Here is a 20,961-nt window from a genome sequence, read left to right on the forward strand (position 1 = left end):
ACTACATGCCCTGGTAAAAAGAACTTTTGCAGTCACTTTTGAATTTCTTTAATGCAAAACAGCAACTTTGCAATGCCGTTTTGAGGATACAGCTACCTCCCTGGTTACAGCTGCAACCCCTCTGTGTACTCTGATGTCTTACTCCACTCCACGTGCAAGAAAAGGGAGCAGGAGGAGTGTAGGAAGCAGGGTTATTATTAACCATCAAAGCACATAAGTCTGCATAGAACCTGCATACACAAAATGGTAAGTAGATGAAAGGGTAGCTGAAGTCTACAAAAGAAATCATCGGATCCAGAAGTGATCGGTAACAGTTTCAGGATCCAGATCCCTTCCAATGAAAAGGGCCCCAAAAAGGGCAGGATAGGCCCCAAAAAGGGCAGGATATAGGGGCCCAAGGACAAGTTTTCAGATTTCTTTCCTTTAATACAAAAGTCAGATGAGTAGATGAGACAAACTCCAAAAAATAGAACTTTATACCATGATTCATAGACTTCACACATAAAGGGGTCCCCCGCTTTTTCCACAGCAGCGTCATATGGGCGCATTTCTGCGTCAGTTTGGGTAATTAGGCCCATATTACGCCCACGTGGGGCACCGCTCATATAAAGTTCTTTTGTGTTTCAAATATTTTTTTTCAAGATCTCTGCTTGCTGTCAGTGAATGGAAGACTATGTCCTGCCCATACAGCTGAAGCTTTGCTACATTGTATCAGTCCTTTGTGAGTATTACTTCCATCCCGACAGTTTGTTATATTGTATCGGTATCATTAATACTTGTCACTGCTGAGACTTTGCTACAATTAAGTCCTTAAGCACAAGAGTCCCCGTTCACTGAGAGCAAGCAGTGATCTTGCAAACTTTAAAGAAAGAGATGAGAAATAGATTAAAAAGTTGATTTAAATCGGAGGACCCCTTTAAAAACACACACTACTATTCAGAATAGCAGAAACCACACAAGGTGACGGCAGCACGATACCACGGGCTTATAGTCGAAGGACATGTCTAAAATTCTGGAAGAGGTGTTAAATATGCCCCCTCCTATAAACGTGCAGCTTTGTATAATAGTAATAACTAAGGAGAAAAAAAACTCGGTAACATAATATTTGCATATCAAGGCGACACTGCCGTGGAGCGATGACGTCCGTGCCGTGCAATGGGCAGCAAAGGGTTAAGCCATGCCACATGCAGGCAGATCAGATGGCGCCAGGGGGGCCACCCGTGCCTCCTCCTAGCGATTCAACCGCATCTCCAGGTTCTCAGGGGTCTCCTTCAGTTTGCATCGTCAGACGACCATCCGTGGACACATGGACCATTCGCTCTTCGTCCATTCGGCTCAGGAGCAGCTGCTAAGGCGTCTACGTAGGAGAGTGACCGGCTTCGTCTTCTCATCCTCCTGGTCGCTTTCGCACTGCCTCTGAAAGGGTCAAAGTTAGAATGAGGTTTGATCACAGTTTAGGCCAAAAAATGTCCAAGTTGGAAATACCCCTTTAAGAGCCAAGTTTCTAGGTCACATGTCTGACAGCGAGCTGGAGACCCCCACTTCCTGTAGAGTGATAGAAGAGCCACCCCCACTTCCTGTAGAGCGATAGAAGAGCCACCCCCACTTCCTGTAGAGCGATAGAAGAGCCACCCCCACTTCCTGTAGAGCAATAAAAGAGCCGCCCCCACTTCCTATGGAAAAACAAAAGACCTACCCCACTTAATGTAGAGAAACAAAGACAAAAGCCCACTTCCTGTAGAGAAACAAATACCTGTTCCCACTTCCTGCTGAGAGACAAAGACCCATTTCCTGTGAGAGACAAAATCCTGCCTCCTGCTATGTAGAGAAACAAAGAACCACACCCAACTCCTGTAGAGAGCAAGACCAGTCCCCACTTCCTGTAGAGACACAAAGACTGACCCTCACTTCCTATAGTTGGACGAAAAAAACACTCCCCCTTCCTGTAAAGATGCAAAGACCCCTCCCTCCCACATACTGTAGAAAGAAAGACCCTCCCATTTTCTATAGAGAAACAAAACCACCCCACATGCTGTACAGAGCAAGACCCATCCTCTCTTGCTATAGAGAAACAAAGACTGACCCCCACCTTCCTAGAGGTTCAAAGATCCACTTCCTGTAAAGATGCAAAGACTTGAAGTCACTTGATGTAGAGAATCAAAGACACGTCCCTACTTTCTGTATATACAAAGACATAAAGACCCCCACTTCCTTTAGAGAAATAAAGAAAGTCTCCCACTTCCTGTTGAAAAACAAAGAAACACTCCCACTTCCTGTAGAGAGACAAAGACTCGCCTCCACTTCCTGTAAAGTGATAAAGACCTGCCTCCACTTCCTGTAAAGAGACAAAGACTGGCCTTCACTTCCTGTAAAGAGACAAAGACCTGCCCCCACTTTCTGTAAAGAGACAAAGACTAGCCTCCACTTCCTGTAAAGAGACAAAGACCGGCCTCCACTTCCTGTAAAGAGACAAAGACTAGCCTCCACTTCCTGTAGAGAGAGAAAGACCCACCCCCACATTCACAGAGAGGCAAAGACCCCCGGCCTGCCGCTCATTCTGGAATAATAATCCTCACTAAGTGGAACTTAGAAATCGGAGTGAATATGTCATCTACATTGTAGATGACATATTCACTCCGATTTCTAAGTTCCGCTGCGTTCGGTGCGTTCCACAGCCTCAGCTTTCGTCTCACGCGCTGCTGCGCTCACTCCACCGGATATGACATCACCGGAAGTGGCCTGCGTTCCACTAGGTGAGTGTGGGTTCCACTAGGTGAGCGTGCGTTCCACTAGGTGAGCCTGCGTTCCACTAGGTGAGCCTGCGTTCCACTAGGTGAGCGTGCGTTCCACTAGGTGAGTGTGCGTTCCACTAGGTGAGTGTGGGTTCCACTAGGTGAGCGTGCGTTCCACTAGGTGAGCGTGCATTTCACTAGGTGAGCGTGCGTTCCACTAGGTGAGCGTGCGTTCCACTAGGTGAGTGTGCGTTTCACTAGGTGAGCGTGCGTTCCACTAGGTGAGCGTGCGTTCCACTAGGTGAGCGTGCATTTCACTAGGTGAGCGTGCGTTCCACTAGGTGAGCCTGCGTTCCACTAGGTGAGTGTGCGTTCCACACACTACCGCATGCCATTGTCCGGAGTGTTATTTACTGTTATGCATTAAGCTGATGGGTTTGACATTATTGGCAATTAGAAGTGGACTCATATCCACCTGATCATTGGAATCTTAGCTTCGTTTATAAACTCCTCCTCTGGGCTATAGCACTGCTTCACCAGTGAAGACAGCTATGCTTTATCATGTTGAGACAGCTTAGCCTTTATGGTGCTACACAATAGGGTCCCCTGATGACTCCGAAAAGGAAGAAACGCGTCGGGACTACAGGGCAAGCACAGGGCTACTAGAGCAGTCTAGATGTGGACTGTCCTTGTTAGGGCAGGAGTAAAGGGGTACAGGGATAGTGCAGTCCATGTAGGGTAATAATAGGGGCAGAAAAATACGCCTCCCCTGGACTATTGCCTATCTACCGGTTTCCCCTTCAGGAAATATTTCGTCCTTATTTCCCGACTGTGACGTGCACTACTCCACCTATTGGGTTGAGGACGTTCCATTACTTTTATTCAACTGTCTAAATGTTATTCTATATGGTTGATAAACATTTTCCATGAATGATGTCATTGTCATATGAACGCATATGAGGTACGTTTTATCAATCATTCTAAGCCGTCTTTTCTTGTTACGAGCAGGATCATCACTCTGATAACTTTCTCCACTTTCTTGTTGGACGTTGCACAGAGACCCGGTTTCATTTAGGTAATATTTAATGATCCTCTCTGATCAGGGTCTGGTACGCCACCCGGGTGACGGGCTTTACTCTCTTACTTAGTTGTTAAGGGAGTATTTGCACATTGTCTCCATTATAATTGTCTTACAAAAATATTTTAAATTTATCTATTAAAAGTTATATTTTATATAGTTAATGCCCTGGCTGTAATTTCTTGATGACTGGGTATGAGATATATATGTGAAAACAAATCTTAATATTGCTACTTATAAGATGTTAGGACGCCATCATCACTTACCAACTCCTCCTCGGGTTTGGCAGGATTACACAGCAGCTTCATTCTACAGAGTCGGTTACAGGCTGAAACCATGTTATACGAGAGCTGGGGAAACGGAGGAATAACATCCAGTAAACCTATAGTCGGACATATAACCGACCACAAACTCCCCCATGCTCATGGTCTAAACTCCTCACCTTCCACTTCCGCCGTGCGTTAAACTTTTTAAAATTCTTTATATTAATGGACGATCGACTCCTGTTGGCCGCCTGCTTTCTGGTCAGTGGCTGTATACAGAATTACATTCATAGTGAGTGTATATACATTGGATAAATTGTACAGGGCTAGACTGCCACCTGCTGGCTGCATGCAGAACAACAGTTCCAATAAAATATATATGTAAAAACTAAAAGAGTTTTTTTTTTATTTTTAAAGTAGTACCAAAATATAATAAATCAGTCATTTTCTTTTTTTTTTGTGGTCTAGTTGTTTTTCATTTTTTTATTCAGTCACACATACTTTTTAACCCTTTATTAAACCCTTGCAGTACCCTCTTGTTTCCAGAAGGTGTCAGAATTGAACCAAAAATTTTAAAAAGGAGACAGAAAATTCACTAACCTTAATCCAGGGGTGAATGAGACATTCCACCGCCGTCATCCTGTCCCTATAAAAGAGGGAGATTATTCTTCATTTGATGCCTGTGCCTTTGAGATCTGCATACAGTAGTACTTGCTGTACAGGGGTGGTCCAATGCTTAAAGCCCCCATCTCCTTCCAATAAGACACATGTACTTTCAAAAATATGGCGAAAGTATCAGAAAATGTAAAAAAAAAAAAGTTGCAAGGTTTTGCACAAACAAAATGTCCACCAAAAATGGAAACTTTTTTTTTTTTACTGCCACTAATCTGATCAAGTGTTTTTTAAGGACCGCCCCCGAGGAGCCCCATTTTTGAATGCAGCATGCAGAAGCCCCGCCCATTTCCAAGTGTAGATCACATGATCATCTCAGCAATATCAGGACTGTTGGCAAATATGGCACCGGAAGCACCAGCAGCTCCATGTTGGCCTACCTGGGCTCTTTGAGTAGCAGCTGCTGGATGAATTCTTTGGCCATATCACTGGTGTCTCTGAAATAGCGGTCATCAAATTCGTAGTTGCCCGACACCACGTTTGTCAGCGTTTCTGAGTCCGTTTCACCTTGAAATGGCGACAAACCGCTGAGTCTGCCATAAAGAAAACGTTACCGCATTAAAGGCCCCCTATGAAGCTCTTAAAGGGGTCTGCCCAGCATAGGGTTGTGGCAATAATAATAAGGGGTGGAAAATGGTTCTGAAAATTTTACAGCCACATGTAATTCTATTTTCCCACAATTTAGGCTACAAATATATACTTGTGACAGTGTACTTACAGTATATATGTAATCACTCCAATACTCCTGGAAAACAAGAGCGCATAAAACAGGTAAGAAAACATTCTAGAAAAATACCTAAAAAATCATTTCAAATTTAAGTCCCTACACTCAGATCATTACGACTTGGGTTTGATACCTGCTGAGATACTGGCATGCTTTGCAGAATATATAGGTCAGGGGTTTAAAACTTACCACATATCAGTCGGTGGTCCTAGGGGTTCATAGTTTATGACTTCCGGTGCTGAAAAAAAAAAAAAAAAAAAAAACTATACAAAACTCATTGGAATTATTTCCTCCTTGGAGTGGTGGTCACAATTATGTTTCCTCATACTCGAATATAAACCATAAAGAACAATGGTCTCTATCAGTAAAACGAAGCTGAACACAAGAGGCGACCTGCTCTATCATTTAATATTAGAAAAAGAAAATGGAAAGAGCAGCTCCAATCAGATTTCATCTACATAGTCCCGCCCCCGAGGAGCACTTGGAAACCTACATTTCTAATACGGTTGATTGTGTCATGTAGAATACCGTCATATATTAGATGTACAATGAAAAGTTATATTGTGGTACCGTATTAGCCAAAAAAATAGATGTGAATACTGTTATGCCCAAAAATGACAACAGTATTCTCGGAGTGATACCTTTATTGGCGAACCAGAAAAAATATATGTGCTCTGAAAGCTTGCATATATATGTATATATATATATATATATATATATATATATATATATATATATTTTTTTTTTTTTTTTTCTTTTTTTTTCTTTCTGGTTAGCCAATAAAGGTATCACACCAAGAATATTTACGTCATATATTAGAATAATTGATCTGAGCTCCTCCACTATTAAATGATAGCAGCGCAGGCTGAAGAATAACCACTATTCTCTTACGTGGGTAATATATACATATGGAGACCACTGTAAATTACCAATATATTGAGGAGTCCCGCACAGGCTCTTAAATACTGCTCCTTCTTCAATTTTCTGGGCTAATCCAAAGTCAATTATTTTGATCTTCGGGTGTGGCACTTCTTTCTCTAGCAGCATAATGTTTTCAGGCTAAAAGGGAGATTGATCCAATTAGGATATATGGAAAATAGAGTCCTGGACTAAAAGGTTTTCAAAGGATGTTAATAAAAAAAAAATGTATATATACGCTGTATATATATATATATATATGTATATATGAAGAGCACATAAGGAGAATAAAGACGATAAAGGGGCCACTAGATTAGAAAAGATTATAGCAAAATAAATAATCAGTCACACAATGAGGGTAAGTAAAGATACAATAGGAAAAGCTTAAAAACAACCCACTCCACATGGCAATCTCCATAGTAAGTCCTATATTATACACAAATGAATCATTAATTACAGACATATAGGAACAAGGAAGATGTCACCATGGGGGAAAAAATCAATAGGTAACATCTCTGTAAAAATTTCCCAAAATGTTATATTGTAATGCCCTTATGACATGGATGGAGTGTTTAATCACTCAATCGCTCTTGCATATACATATTCCCCAGAGCGTTCTCTGTATACATACCAGGGAAGGAAGACCCACGTCACGAGGCAGTCAAAGGGCAGTCAGGAATAGGTGGACCTATTTGGAGAGCGCACACGTGGAGCGGGATGCCCCGACGCGCGTTTCGGTCACCCTTTTATATATATCTATATATATATAGATATATATATATATACTGTATGTGGCACACTTGCAATAGAAAATCTATGTGTTATATTTATGTATGATATATTTTAATAATTTTAATATAACACTGTCCCTTTAAGAGAAAAAAAGTATTTGCTGATCAAAGCTATTGAATTTCTTATTGGCAAAAATCATTCTAGCAAACAGCAGGAAATAAATGATGACAACTGGAAAAAAATTTGATGATTTTATCGCTTTGATTTGGACCCACTTTAGTGAACATATCACATGCTCCGCCATTTAAAGGGACAGCGCCATTTATCACATTTCAGTCCTTAAACTAATGGCAAGTTAAAGAGACCTCCATTTATCTGCAATCTATGTATTGTATACAGGTTCAGGTTCCTTTAAAAACTACCAGTTTACTAAGGGACAGGACATAGTGAGTGTGATCCTGTGATTGGACGAAGCAATTACAGTCAGAGGGGAGGTATGAAGAACTAACCCCGCCCATGAGGAGCATAGTGCTGCCCAGAAACAGGCAGTTGTGACACTTATATGCTCAGCCACCACGCTGTCAGATGGAGCAGCACACTGCATACTTGGCAACTGTCCTGATTTACCCAAGATAGCCTCATGAACCGGTGCCCCCAAAGGGGAGGAGCTTAGTAAAACCACACCCCCAAAGTGTCTTGATGGCATCCTTGGCTGTGTTGAGTATTCTTTTGGGAAAAGGCATAAATGGCCTTATTTTTCTGGTATAGGTGACAGTGGTCTGGTGTGTCTACTTGTGCGCCATTGACTTTGGGACCCACGCTCTCAGGATCGCTGGGAGTACCAAAGGTCACACCCACAAGGATCCTATTACTTCTTACAGCTGCATTTACTACAATAGGATCCGATCCGGTCACCCCCACAAGGATCCCATTACTTCTTACAGCTGCATTTACTACAATAGGATCCGATTCGGTCACACCCACAAGGATCCCATTACTTCTTACAGCTGCATTTACTACAATAGGATCCGATCCGGTCACACCCACAAGGATCCCATTACTTCTTACAGCTGCATTTACTACAATAGGATCCGATCCGGTCACACCCACAAGGATCCTATTACTTCTTACAGTTGCATTTACTACAATAGGATCTGATCCGGTCACACCCACAAGGATCCCATTACTTCTTACAGCTGCATTTACTACAATAGGATCCGATCCGGTCACACCCACAAGGATCCTATTACTTCTTACAGTTGCATTTACTACAATAGGATCTGATCCGGTCACACCCACAAGGATCCTATTACTTCTTACAGCTGCATTTACTACAATAGGATCCGATCCGGTGAGGATATGATTATCAGCAGCACAAATCTCTCTGATAGTTTGCTACAATGTATCAGTACAGCCTTCAGCTCAAGGAGGAATAAGCCCAGAGAGCCCCTTTAAAACGTTTTGGGAATAAAACACTAGAAAACAGAAATTCAAAAAATAGAGGAAATACTGGTGGCAAGTGGCTAAGGAGAGGTCACCTTCAGGTCAAAGTGTGCGATGCTCCTGGAGTGCATGTAAGCGACGCCCTTTAGGATCTGCTCCAGGAACACGATGGCGTCCTCCTCCGACAGCGCTTCCTTCTCAGCGATGAAGTCAAACAGTTCCCCCCCTCTGATCCTGCAAATAGGGGACACCAGGGAGGGGGTGAGACCTTAACGTGCATCGCTCCATGAGGGAGGGAGATGGCGATTTTCATGGAAACTGACAGTTTTTCATGATTTTTTTTTCATTACAAGCAGTGGTGTGTACGGACCACCCAAAGCGCAGGCAGCTGAGTAAACAAGGAGCCGCCCACCTGTGCTCACCCCACGGCCGCACAGCGGAGAGCTCCAGTATAACACAGTATAATCGGCATCAGGCTCCACAGCTGGAGTGTAATAATATGGGAGACAAGTAGACAGATCCATGGAGAACACAGACACAACAGGCCGGCCTGTGGGACGCCAAGGGATTAGGGCACATTGCTTCCTGACAAGATGTCAAGAACAGGATCATCGGCCATGTAATGGGTGATACGTAGAGTTCTATCATCCATCGCTCTATCAGCTAGTTCTGTCTGTTACATAGAGTTCTACAATCTATAGATCTCTATCAGCTAGTTCTGTCTGACGTGTAAAGTGCTACAATCTATGGATCTTTAACAGCTAGTTCTGTCTGATACGTAGAGTGCTACAATCCACAGATCTCTATCAGCTAGTTCTGTCTGTTATGTAGAGTTCTATAATCCATCAATCAGCTAGTTCTGTCTGACGTGTAGCGTTCTACAATCTATGGATCTTTATCAGCTAGTTCTGTCTGGTACGTAGAGTTCTATAATCCATCAATCAGCTAGTTCTGTCTGATGTGTAGAGTTCTACAATCTATGGATCTCTATCAGCTAGTTTTGTCTGGTATGTAGAGTTCTACAATCTATGGATCTCTATCAGTTAGTTCTGTCTGGTACGTAGAGTTCTATCATCTATAGATCTTTATCAGTTAGTTCTGTCTGGTACGTAGAGTTCTATCATCTATAGATCTTTATCAGTTAGTTCTGTCTGGTATGTAGAGTTCTATCATCTATAGATCTTTATCAGCTAGTTCTGTCTGGTACGTAGAGTTCTATCATCTATAGATCTTTATCAGCTAGTTCTGTCTGGTACGTAGAGTTCTATCATCTATAGATCTTTATCAGCTAGTTCTGTCTGGTACGTAGAGTTCTATCATCTATAGATCTTTGTCAGCTAGTTCTGTCTGGTACGTAGAGTTCTATCATCTATAGATCTTTATCAGCTAGTTCTGTCTGGTACGTAGAGTTCTATCATCTATAGATCTTTCTTTATCAGTTAGTTCTGTCTGGTACGTAGAGTTCTATCATCTATAGATCTTTCTTAATCAGCTAGTTCTGTCTGGTACGTAGAGTTCTATCATCTATAGATCTTTCTTTATCAGTTAGTTCTGTCTGGTACGTAGAGTTCTATCATCTATAGATCTTTCTTTATCAGCTAGTTCTGTCTGGTACGTAGAGTTCTATCATCTATAGATCTTTCTTTATCAGTTAGTTCTGTCTGGTACGTAGAGTTCTATCATCTATAGATCTTTATCAGCTAGTTCTGTCTGGTACGTAGAGTTCTATCATCTATAGATCTTTCTTTATCAGCTAGTTCTGTCTGGTACGTAGAGTTCTATCATCTATAGATCTTTATCAGCTAGTTCTGTCTGGTACGTAGAGTTCTATCATCTATAGATCTTTATCAGCTAGTTCTGTCTGGTACGTAGAGTTCTATCATCTATAGATCTTTATCAGCTAGTTCTGTCTGGTATGTAGAGTTCTATCATCTATAGATCTTTATCAGTTAGTTCTGTCTGGTACGTAGAGTTCTATCATCTATAGAGCTTTCTTTATCAGTTAGTTCTGTCTGGTACGTAGAGTTCTATCATCTATAGATCTTTATCAGCTAGTTCTGTCTGGTACGTAGAGTTCTATCATCTATAGATCTTTATCAGCTAGTTCTGTCTGGTACGTAGAGTTCTATCATCTATAGATCTTTATCAGCTAGTTCTGTCTGGTATGTAGAGTTCTATCATCTATAGATCTTTATCAGTTAGTTCTGTCTGGTACGTAAAGTTCTATCATCTATAGAGCTTTCTTTATCAGCTAGTTCTGTCTGGTACGTAGAGTTCTATCATCTAAGATCTTTCTTTATCAGCTAGTTCTGTCTGGTACGTAGAGTTCTATCATCTATAGAGCTTTCTTTATCAGTTAGTTCTGTCTGGTACGTAGAGTTCTATCATCTATAGATCTTTATCAGCTAGTTCTGTCTGGTACGTAGAGTTCTATCATCTATAGATCTTTCTTTATCAGCTAGTTCTGTCTGGTACGTAGAGTTCTATCATCTATAGATCTTTCTTTATCAGCTAGTTCTGTCTGGTACGTAGAGTTCTATCATCTATAGATCTTTCTTTATCAGTTAGTTCTGTCTGGTACGTAGAGTTCTATCATCTATAGATCTTTCTTTATCAGCTAGTTCTGTCTGGTACGTAGAGTTCTATCATCTATAGATCTTTATCAGTTAGTTCTGTCTGGTACGTAGAGTTCTATCATCTATAGATCTTTATCAGTTAGTTCTGTCTGGTACGTAGAGTTCTATCATCTATAGATCTTTATCAGTTAGTTCTGTCTGGTACGTAGAGTTCTATCATCTATAGATCTTTATCAGTTAGTTCTGTCTGGTACGTAGAGTTCTATCATCTATAGATCTTTATCAGTTAGTTCTGTCTGGTACGTAGAGTTCTATCATCTATAGATCTTTATCAGTTAGTTCTGTCTGGTACGTAGAGTTCTATCATCTATAGATCTTTATCAGTTAGTTCTGTCTGGTACGTAGAGTTCTATCATCTATAGATCTTTATCAGTTAGTTCTGTCTGGTACGTAGAGTTCTATCATCTATAGATCTTTATCAGCTAGTTCTGTCTGGTACGTAGAGTTCTATCATCTAAGATCTTTCTTTATCAGCTAGTTCTGTCTGGTACGTAGAGTTCTATCATCTATAGAGCTTTCTTTATCAGTTAGTTCTGTCTGGTACGTAGAGTTCTATCATCTATAGATCTTTATCAGTTAGTTCTGTCTGGTACGTAGAGTTCTATCATCTATAGATCTTTATCAGTTAGTTCTGTCTGGTACGTAGAGTTCTATCATCTATAGATCTTTATCAGTTAGTTCTGTCTGGTACGTAGAGTTCTATCATCTATAGATCTTTATCAGTTAGTTCTGTCTGGTACGTAGAGTTCTATCATCTATAGATCTTTATCAGTTAGTTCTGTCTGGTACGTAGAGTTCTATCATCTATAGATCTTTATCAGTTAGTTCTGTCTGGTACGTAGAGTTCTATCATCTATAGATCTTTATCAGCTAGTTCTGTCTGGTACGTAGAGTTCTATCATCTAAGATCTTTCTTTATCAGCTAGTTCTGTCTGGTACGTAGAGTTCTATCATCTATAGAGCTTTCTTTATCAGTTAGTTCTGTCTGGTACGTAGAGTTCTATCATCTATAGATCTTTATCAGTTAGTTCTGTCTGGTACGTAAAGTTCTATCATCTATAGATCTTTCTTTATCAGTTAGTTCTGTCTGGTACGTAGAGTTCTATCATCTATAGATCTTTCTTTATCAGCTAGTTCTGTCTGGTACGTAGAGTTCTATCATCTATAGATCTTTCTTTATCAGTTAGTTCTGTCTGGTACGTAGAGTTCTATCATCTATAGATCTTTCTTTATCAGCTAGTTCTGTCTGGTACGTAGAGTTCTATCATCTATAGATCTTTATCAGTTAGTTCTGTCTGGTACGTAGAGTTCTATCATCTATAGATCTTTCTTTATCAGTTAGTTCTGGCTGGTACGTACAGTTCCAGGATCAGCACCATTTCTGCTTTGCTGGCGAAGACATCGTGCAGCCTCATGATACTTGGGTGCTCCAGCTGCTGTAGGATGAACACTTCTCTCTCCACCTGCTCGCGGTCCAGCCCCAGTCGGCTTCCTTTGCACTTGCGCGTCTTGATGAACTTCCCGGCATAGAAGGTTCCCGTACTCTTCTCTCTGCATTTCTTCACCTCTCCAAAGTGACCGCTGAAAGACCAAGAGGACTGTATCATGGACTGAGCAATGGGGCGTATCTAATCCTATCATGTGTGACGCTCTCAGCTGAGCCGTGTATCTAAGCCTGCACTGCATACGGCACGATGCACACATGAATACGTCAGGGCCGGATTTATGGGGCAGGTCTTTTCCTTCAGCAGGAAGAACCCGGGGACATGTCCTGCAATCGTGTGATTGAAGGGGCTCATACAGGACATTAGGAAGAGACAAACATTTCCTGTTTATAGGACATTACTGATAGAAGCTCCGCACAGAACACAAAACATATCAGTCCCGCTCAGATACACAAATCTGTCACGGCTGTACGGTAGCAGCCTGACCCTGACCTTACAATGGGACCAGAAAGTCTCCACAAGGCCCTTACCGGTCAGACAACATCATTTACTTTGGGTCAGTTTGGTCCATAAGAGGATCCAACTAATGGGCAATCACAACAGTATCTGTGAGGTTCAGCAGAGGGCGCTGTATGGCAGTATTATCTGCACATTGTATAGCGGTATTATTGGAGCTCTCTATTCAGTACAATGGTGTCATTTGAACACTCTGTATGGTTGTATTACTTGCATAGTATAAGTTGTATATTAGTATTAACTGGGTGCTGTACGGTGGTATTATTTGAGCACTGTATGGTATCATCATTTTGATGATATATAGTATTTGAGCACTGTAGGTAGTACAGTAGTATTATTTGGGCACTCTGTGGTTGTATTATATGCACACTATGTTGTATGATGGTATTGTTTTGGTACAGTTTGGTTGTGTTTTTTTCAGAATATATTTTGTATGATGATATTATTTGGTCGTATTATACATATATATATATAATATTTGAACGCAGTGTGGTGGTGTTATTTGAGCACTTTTCGGCTTCACTATTTTGGTGATATATGGTATTAAAAACTATGTAGTATGATGGTATTATTTGGGCACTATATGGTATTATTTTGATGATATATAGTATTTGAGCACTGTAGGTAGTACGGTAGTATTATTTGGGCACTCTGTGGTTGTATTATATGCACAATATGTTGTAAGATGGTATTGTTTTGGTACAGTTTGGTTGTGTTATTTCCATAATATATTTTGTATGATGGTATTATTTGGGCACTCTGGGCTATAATATTTGAACACAGTATGGTGGTGTTATTTTGGTGATATAGTATTATTTATTATTATAGCGCCATTTATTCCATGGCGCTTTACATGTGATAGGGATATACATAGCAAAAACATTTACATAATCTTAACAAAATGAGTCAGCGACTGGTACAGGAGGAGCGAGGACCCTGCCCGCGAGGGCTCACAGTCTACAAGGGATGGGTGAGGATACAGTAGGTGGGGGTAGAGGAGGTCACGCAGTAATGTGGTGGGGCGGTGGTTACTGCAGGTTGTAGGCTTGTCGGATGAGGTGGGTCTTCAGGTTCCTTTTGAAGGTTTCCACGGTAGGCGAGAGTCTGATATGTTGGGGTAGAGAGATCCAGAGTAGGGGGGAAGCGCGGGAGAAATCTTGTATGCAATTATGGGAAGAGGAGATAAGAGTGGAGTAGAGAAGGAGATCTTGTGAGGATCGGAGGTTGCGTGCAGGTAAGTACCGGGAGACTAGATCACAGATGTATGGAGGAGACAGGTTGTGGATGGCTTTCTATGTCATGGTTAGGGTTTTGAACTTAAGTCTCTGGGCAATGGGGAGCCAGTGAAGGGATTGACAGAGGGGAGAGGCCGGGGAATAGCGGGGGGACAGGTGGATTAGTTGGCAGCAGAGTTTAGGATGGATTGGAGGGGAGCGAGAGTGTTAGAAGGGAGGCCACAGAGCAGGAGGTTGCAGTATTCGAGGCGGGAGATGATGAGGGCGTGCACTAGTGTTTTTGCAGAGTCTTTGCTGAGGAATGAACGGATCTGGGAGATATTTTTGAGTTGGAGTCAGCAGGAAGTGGAAAGGGCTTGGATATGTGATTTGAAGGACATATCAGAGTCCAGGGTTACCCCGAGGCAGCGAGCTTGTGAGACTGGGGAGAGTGAATAGCCATTGACGTTGATGGATAGGTCACATGGGGGGGATGAATGAGATGGTGGAAAGACGATGAGTTCTGTTTTATCCATGTTAGAAATCTGGCAGAGAAGAAGGATGAGATGGCGGACAGACATTGTGGGATTTTGGTTAGTAGGGAAGAGATATCGGGTCCAGCGAGGTAGATCTGTGTGTCATCAGCATTGATGTGATACTGAAAGCCGTGAGACTCTATGAGCTGTCCGAGGCCAAAGGTGTAGATGGAGAAGAGCAGGGGTCCTAGAACTGAACCTTGGGGGACACCGAGAGATAGGGGGCGAGATGAGGAGGTGGTGCGTGAGTGAATGTCCTGTCGGTTAGGTATGAGGAGATCCAAGATAGGGCAAAGTCCGTGATGCCAAGAGATGAGAGAATCTGTAGTAAGAGGGAATGGTCCACTGTGTCGAAGGCAGATGACAGGTCCAGAAGGAGGAGGATGGAGTAGTGTCGCTTGGATTTGGCGGTTAGAAGGTCGTTGGTGACTTTGGTCAGGGCAGTTTCAGTCGAGTGATGCGGTCGGAAGCCAGATTGTAGGCGGTCGAAGAGGGAACATGAGGAGCGGTGGGAGGACAGTTCAAGGTGGATATATGGTATTCAGTTTTGAACACTTTGTGCTGTACGATCATATTATTTGTGCACTAAGTGGTTGTGTTATTTGAATACTGTATATATTTTCATTCATTTGGCGATATAGGGCATTATTATTTAAGCACTTTATGTAGTACAATATATTTGGGCACTGTATGGTTGTATTTGAGAACTGTGTGTTGTATATCGGTATTTTATTTGAGCACTGACTGATTATAATATTTGAGCACTGTATGGTTTTATTATTGAGGTGATATGGTATCATTTAAACACAACATGTAGTATGATAGTAGTATTTGGGCACCGTATGGTTATATTATTTGCACACTGTGTGATGTTTGATGGTATTATTTGGACACCCTGTGGATATATTATTTGAGCATTGTCCAGTCTTATTTGGGGATATATGGTATTATTTGAAGATTGTACATAGTGCTGAAATAATACCACTATGCTATGTATTATTTGCACATTGTCGTATGACGGCATTATTTGTATACTGTGTTATTTTATTATTTGAGAACTGTATGGTGGTGGCTTTTACGTAATGTATGGCTTTATTATTTTGGGGGCATATGGAATTATTAATTAGCAAAGTATAATACTTATTAAATGACCCCTAAAAAAATCTTATACGCATACACTCTAGATTTTGATTATTTTACTGATCCTTCGTGTTTTTCCACGCCGCTTTATATTCTCTTTCATCAGCGTAAAATCACCAAAACATACCTTAAACCTTTATATTTTCCCATGGTGTAATAATAATAAGCACCATGGCTATTAACCAGCCTATGTCCTCAGTCATCGCCTGTCTTTTCGGGTGTTTTAGTGTGAGTTACACGTTTCATGGCTTTCCCCCTCCCCATTACGCACCAAGTTCAGTTTGAGTTTCTGAATAATTGATCAGTTTATACATAATTTAGGGATTCTAGCGCGTAACGAATGTTAAAAAATCAAAGGCCCCAAGAGAATGATGTGATACAGAGCAAAGTAGTGAGCGGATCCTCTGTTCTAAGGGCGGCAAACCGAAATAAGCTCTACTAGAAACTGCCCCGGGGTGAGAATCCGAGGAATAAAACCTGCGGGAGCTCATGCATGTGACAAAGATGCACTGGAATAAATCGGAAGACCTCCTATTCCGGGGAATGGGGGTTGTTTTGCATTGAAAAAAAATGGCACCAGGTGGTAAGACAACAACAGCAACAGCTGGACATTCAAGCCCTGCCCCCCAGGATCACCCAGGAGAAACCACCTAAAACACCACACCTACTTTTCAGTGTGGGTTTTTTGAAGCCCACCTCTGCAAAATTAGGACTCTTAAGAGAGTTGCAAGTGTGATGATGTTTCCCTCTAAGTGCAGCCACACTCTCCTCCCTGACCCCTCCCGAATCGGCACTAGGTAAAAACGTAGGGCAGTAATCAGGTCTTTCTCAATTTCTATTTTCCTCAGTATTGTATGGAGTCCTACTCAGACAACCATGACTCTCACTCCATTCTTTATGGCCATGACTTGGCCACTAATCTGGCTTCACACCTCTTGGCAGCATTATCCACCAAACCACCATGGGATAAATGCTCGCTTGCCCCACCCTACATGAGCCGCGTGGCCACAATTTATCCATCATGTACTCTCAAACAGCTGCCATACCTATTTGTAGAGGCACAGAACCCTCTACAAATAGGTATGGCACCCATGGTGGTTTCTCCTAGTCGCCAACCCAACTATCACATCCGAACAGTAATGTAAAGCAACATTGGCGACCACTACAAACGGCCACAACTCCAGTGCCTATATGGCCTAGACTGCTTACCTGCCCAACTTCTCCAGAAGCTCATAGAGGTCCTCCACATTCTCATGCTTAAACGAGGTCATGTTTGGATTAAAAACTTCGTCTTCAAGGTTTACAAGTTCTTCATCGTCTCCTGAAAACCGTACTTCTTCCGAGGACTGGGAGAAAGAAAGGAGAGGATCATCTACTAAGTGTTACCGTAGCTATAAGAGAAGAATCGGGGTCCTCATATTGTCTTCGTTAACTCGTTGGCATTGAGACAATTCTAGCGTCAGATGACCAAAACACGTGATCTACTCAGATCCTCGCTCTGTACACGTCGCTGAGAAACTGAGGTATTTTATACTGATTTTCTACCAACTGCTAAGAACATTACAACATTTATTTTTAACTCTTTTTAGATCTAGTTCTTCTCAGCATCTGTGGGACATCTTCCAAATTACCACCAGTACCACATAGATAGATGCATCTTACCCTGGTTCCTTTGTTGGTGGTGGATGGGTAGGTTTTATAGATATTAAGGTCCTGGGTAGCAGGCAAATTAGGGAAACTGACACCTCAATAATTGCTTTTTTTGGACAGTTATTCTTGTATTTTTTCCCCTGGTGGTCTAGAGTAGTAGAATGGGTTCTCTTTACACTCCTTTGTGATCTAGAGTAGTGTATGAGATTTATACTATATTCCCTGGCTGGTGGTCTAGAGTAGTGTATGAGATTTATACTATATTCCCTGGCTGGTGGTCTAGAGTAGTGTATGAGATTTATACTATATTCCCTGGCTGGTGGTCTAGAGTAGTGTATGAGATTTATACTATATTCCCTGGCTGGTGGTCTAGAGTAGTGTATGAGATTTATACTATATTCCCTGGCTGGTGGTCTAGAGTAGTGTATGAGATTTATACTATATTCCCTGGCTGGTGGTCTAGAGTAGTGTATGAGGGATTATTTTACATTCACTCATTTAGAGAAGAGCAGAGTTGTACTTTATACCCCCTGCTAACCTAGAGTACTGGAGGATTATATTTTACATTCCCTGGTGGTCTAGAGTAGTGGAGGATTATATTTTACAATCCCTGGTGGTCTAGAGTAGTGGAGGATTTTATTTTACATTCCCTGGTGGTCTAGAGTAGTAGAGGATTATATTTTACATTCCCTGGTGGTCTAGAGTACTGGATGATTTTGTTTTACATTCCCTGGTGGTCTAGAGTAGTAGAGGATTATATTTTACATTCCCTGGTGGTCTAGAGTAGTAGAGGATTATATTTTACATTCCCTGGTGGTCTAGAGTAGTAGAGGATTATATTTTACATTCCCTGGTGGTCTAGAGTAGTGGAGGATTATATTTTACATTCCCTGGTGGTCTAGAGTAATAGAGGATTATATTTTACATTCCCTGGTGGTCTAGAGTAGTAGAGGATTATATTTTACATTCCCTGGTGGTCTAGAGTAGTGGAGGATTATATTTTACATTCCCTGGTGGTCTAGAGTAGTAGAGGATTATATTTTACATTCCCTGGTGGTCTAGAGTAGTGGAGGATTTTATTTTACATTCCCTGGTGGTCTAGAGTAGTGGAGGATTATATTTTACATTCCCTGGTGGTCTAGAGTAGTGGAGGATTATATTTTACATTCCCTGGTGGTCTAGAGTAGTGGAGAATTATATTTTACATTCCCTGGTGGTCTAGAGTAGTGGAGGATTTTATTTTACATTCCCTGGTGGTCTAGAGTAGTGGAGGATTATATTTTACATTCCCTGGTGGTCTAGAGTAGTGGAGGATTTAATTTTACATTCCCTGGTGGTCTAGAGTAGTGGAGGATTATATTTTACATTCCCTGGTGGTCTAGAGTAGTGGAGGATTTTATTTTACATTCCCTGGTGGTCTAGAGTAGTGGAGGATTATATTTTACATTCCCTGGTGGTCTAGAGTAGTGGAGGATTATATTTTACATTCCCTGGTGGTCTAGAGTAGTAGAGGATTATATTTTACATTCCCTGGTGGTCTAGAGTAGTGGAGGATTTTATTTTACATTCCCTGGTGGTCTAGAGTAGTGGAGGATTATATTTTACATTCCCTGGTGGTCTAGAGTAGTGGAGGATTATATTTTACATTCCCTGGTGGTCTAGAGTAGTGGAGAATTATATTTTACATTCCCTGGTGGTCTAGAGTAGTGGAGGATTTTATTTTACATTCCCTGGTGGTCTAGAGTAGTGGAGGATTATATTTTACATTCCCTGGTGGTCTAGAGTAGTGGAGGATTTAATTTTACATTCCCTGGTGGTCTAGAGTAGTGGAGGATTATATTTTACATTCCCTGGTGGTCTAGAGTAGTGGAGGATTTTATTTTACATTCCCTGGTGGTCTAGAGTAGTGGAGTGGTTTATTTTACTTTCCATAGTAGTCTACAGCAGTGTTGATGGTGTAACTTTCAGCTGCAACCAGCTCAGCCACATTTACAAGACGTTGGGCTCAATGGACCAAGCCAAAGTCAAGAGAATTCAGCTGCTATCTTAGTAAAGCCGATGTACTAGACCTCCCTATCAGAGGGTTGGTGGGAGCAAGATCCTTTATTGGATCGGGGCTGCGTTTTCTTTTTTTTATGTGCCATGAGGCCCCCGTTCTTCTGTATGTACATTCAAGATTAATCACGAATAACGCTAATAATTAAAAATGACAGAAGTTTTCCCACACTTGGAACAAGCTGGTAATTGTGCCGTGTCCTGGACATATACACTGAGAACGGGTGATATCTAGCTAGATGTCATGGAGAAGCTAAAACGACATTTTCAAAAAAGTCATAAAAATTTCCAAAGAAGATATATACTCGTAATGTAAAAGAAAATCTACAGCATCCCTCATCCAAATAATATAATACCCAATAATTAATTCTTCTAGTGTCCCGCCCCCGAAGAGTAATAATTAATTCCTCTAGTGTCCCGCCTCCAAAGAGCAATAATTAATTCCTCTAGCGTCCCGCCCCCGAAGAGCAATAATTAATTCCTCTAGCGTCCCGCCCCCAAAGAGCAATAATTAATTCCTCTAGCGTCCCGCCCCCAAAGAGCAATAATTAATTCCTCTAGTGTCTCGCCCCCGAAGAGCAATAATTCCTCTAGTGTCCCGCCCCCGAAGAGCAATAATTAATCCCTCTAGTGTCACGCCCCCGAAGAGCAATAATTAATTCCTCTAGCGTCCCGCCCCCGAAGAGCAATAATTAATTCCTCTAGTGTCCCGCCCCCGAAGAGCAATAATTAATTCCTCTAGTGTTCCGCCCCCGAAGAGCAATAATTAATCCCTCTAGTGTCACGCCCCCGAAGAGCAATAATTAATTCCTCCAGTGTCCCGACCCCGAAGAGCAATAATTAGTTCTTCCAGTGTCCCGCCCCCGAAGAGCAATAATTAATTCTAGTGTCCCGCCCCCGAAGAGCAATAATTAATCCCTCTAGTGTCCCGCCCCCGAAGAGCAATTAATTCCTCTAGTGTCCCGCCCCCAAAGAGCAGTAATTAATCCCTCTAGTGTCCCGCCCCCGAAGAGCAATAATTAATTCCTCTAGTGTCCCGCCCCCGAAGAGCAATAATTAATTCCTCTAGTGTCCCGCCCCCAAAGAGCAGTAATTAATCCCTCTAGTGTCCCGCCCCCGAAGAGCAATAATTAATTCCTCTAGTGTCCCGCCCCCGAAGAGTAATAATTAATTCCTCTAGTGTCCCGCCCCCGAAGAGCAATAATTA

The 20,961-nt window shown here is 41.8% G+C and overlaps 1 protein-coding gene across 11 annotated transcripts in view; it reads right to left on the reverse strand.

Moving 5' to 3' along the window:
* Positions 1-405: 405 nt before the first annotated feature.
* Positions 406-20,961, reverse strand: part of LOC141154049 (death-associated protein kinase 2-like) — an 80,869-nt gene continuing 60,313 nt past the window's right edge. For all 11 annotated transcript variants that reach the window (XM_073639465.1, XM_073639455.1, XM_073639466.1 and 8 more), the window contains 11 exons: positions 17,259-17,395; positions 12,558-12,779; positions 8,658-8,796; positions 6,399-6,528; positions 5,659-5,707; positions 5,464-5,490; positions 5,126-5,278; positions 4,674-4,719; positions 4,253-4,342; positions 4,077-4,160; positions 406-1,416 (listed from right to left, as the gene is read on the reverse strand). In XM_073639465.1, coding sequence (XP_073495566.1) covers positions 1,336-1,416; positions 4,077-4,160; positions 4,253-4,342; positions 4,674-4,719; positions 5,126-5,278; positions 5,464-5,490; positions 5,659-5,707; positions 6,399-6,528; positions 8,658-8,796; positions 12,558-12,779; positions 17,259-17,320 — 1,083 coding nt within the window. In that variant the 5' untranslated portion in view covers positions 17,321-17,395 and the 3' untranslated portion in view covers positions 406-1,335. The remainder of the gene's footprint in view (positions 1,417-4,076; positions 4,161-4,252; positions 4,343-4,673; positions 4,720-5,125; positions 5,279-5,463; positions 5,491-5,658; positions 5,708-6,398; positions 6,529-8,657; positions 8,797-12,557; positions 12,780-17,258; positions 17,396-20,961) is intronic.

Source organism: Phyllobates terribilis, unplaced genomic scaffold (genome assembly GCF_046119375.1).
Source record: "Phyllobates terribilis strain yellow unplaced genomic scaffold, ASM4611937v1 Scaffold_7__3_contigs__length_470593459, whole genome shotgun sequence".
NCBI lineage: Eukaryota > Metazoa > Chordata > Amphibia > Anura > Dendrobatidae > Phyllobates > Phyllobates terribilis.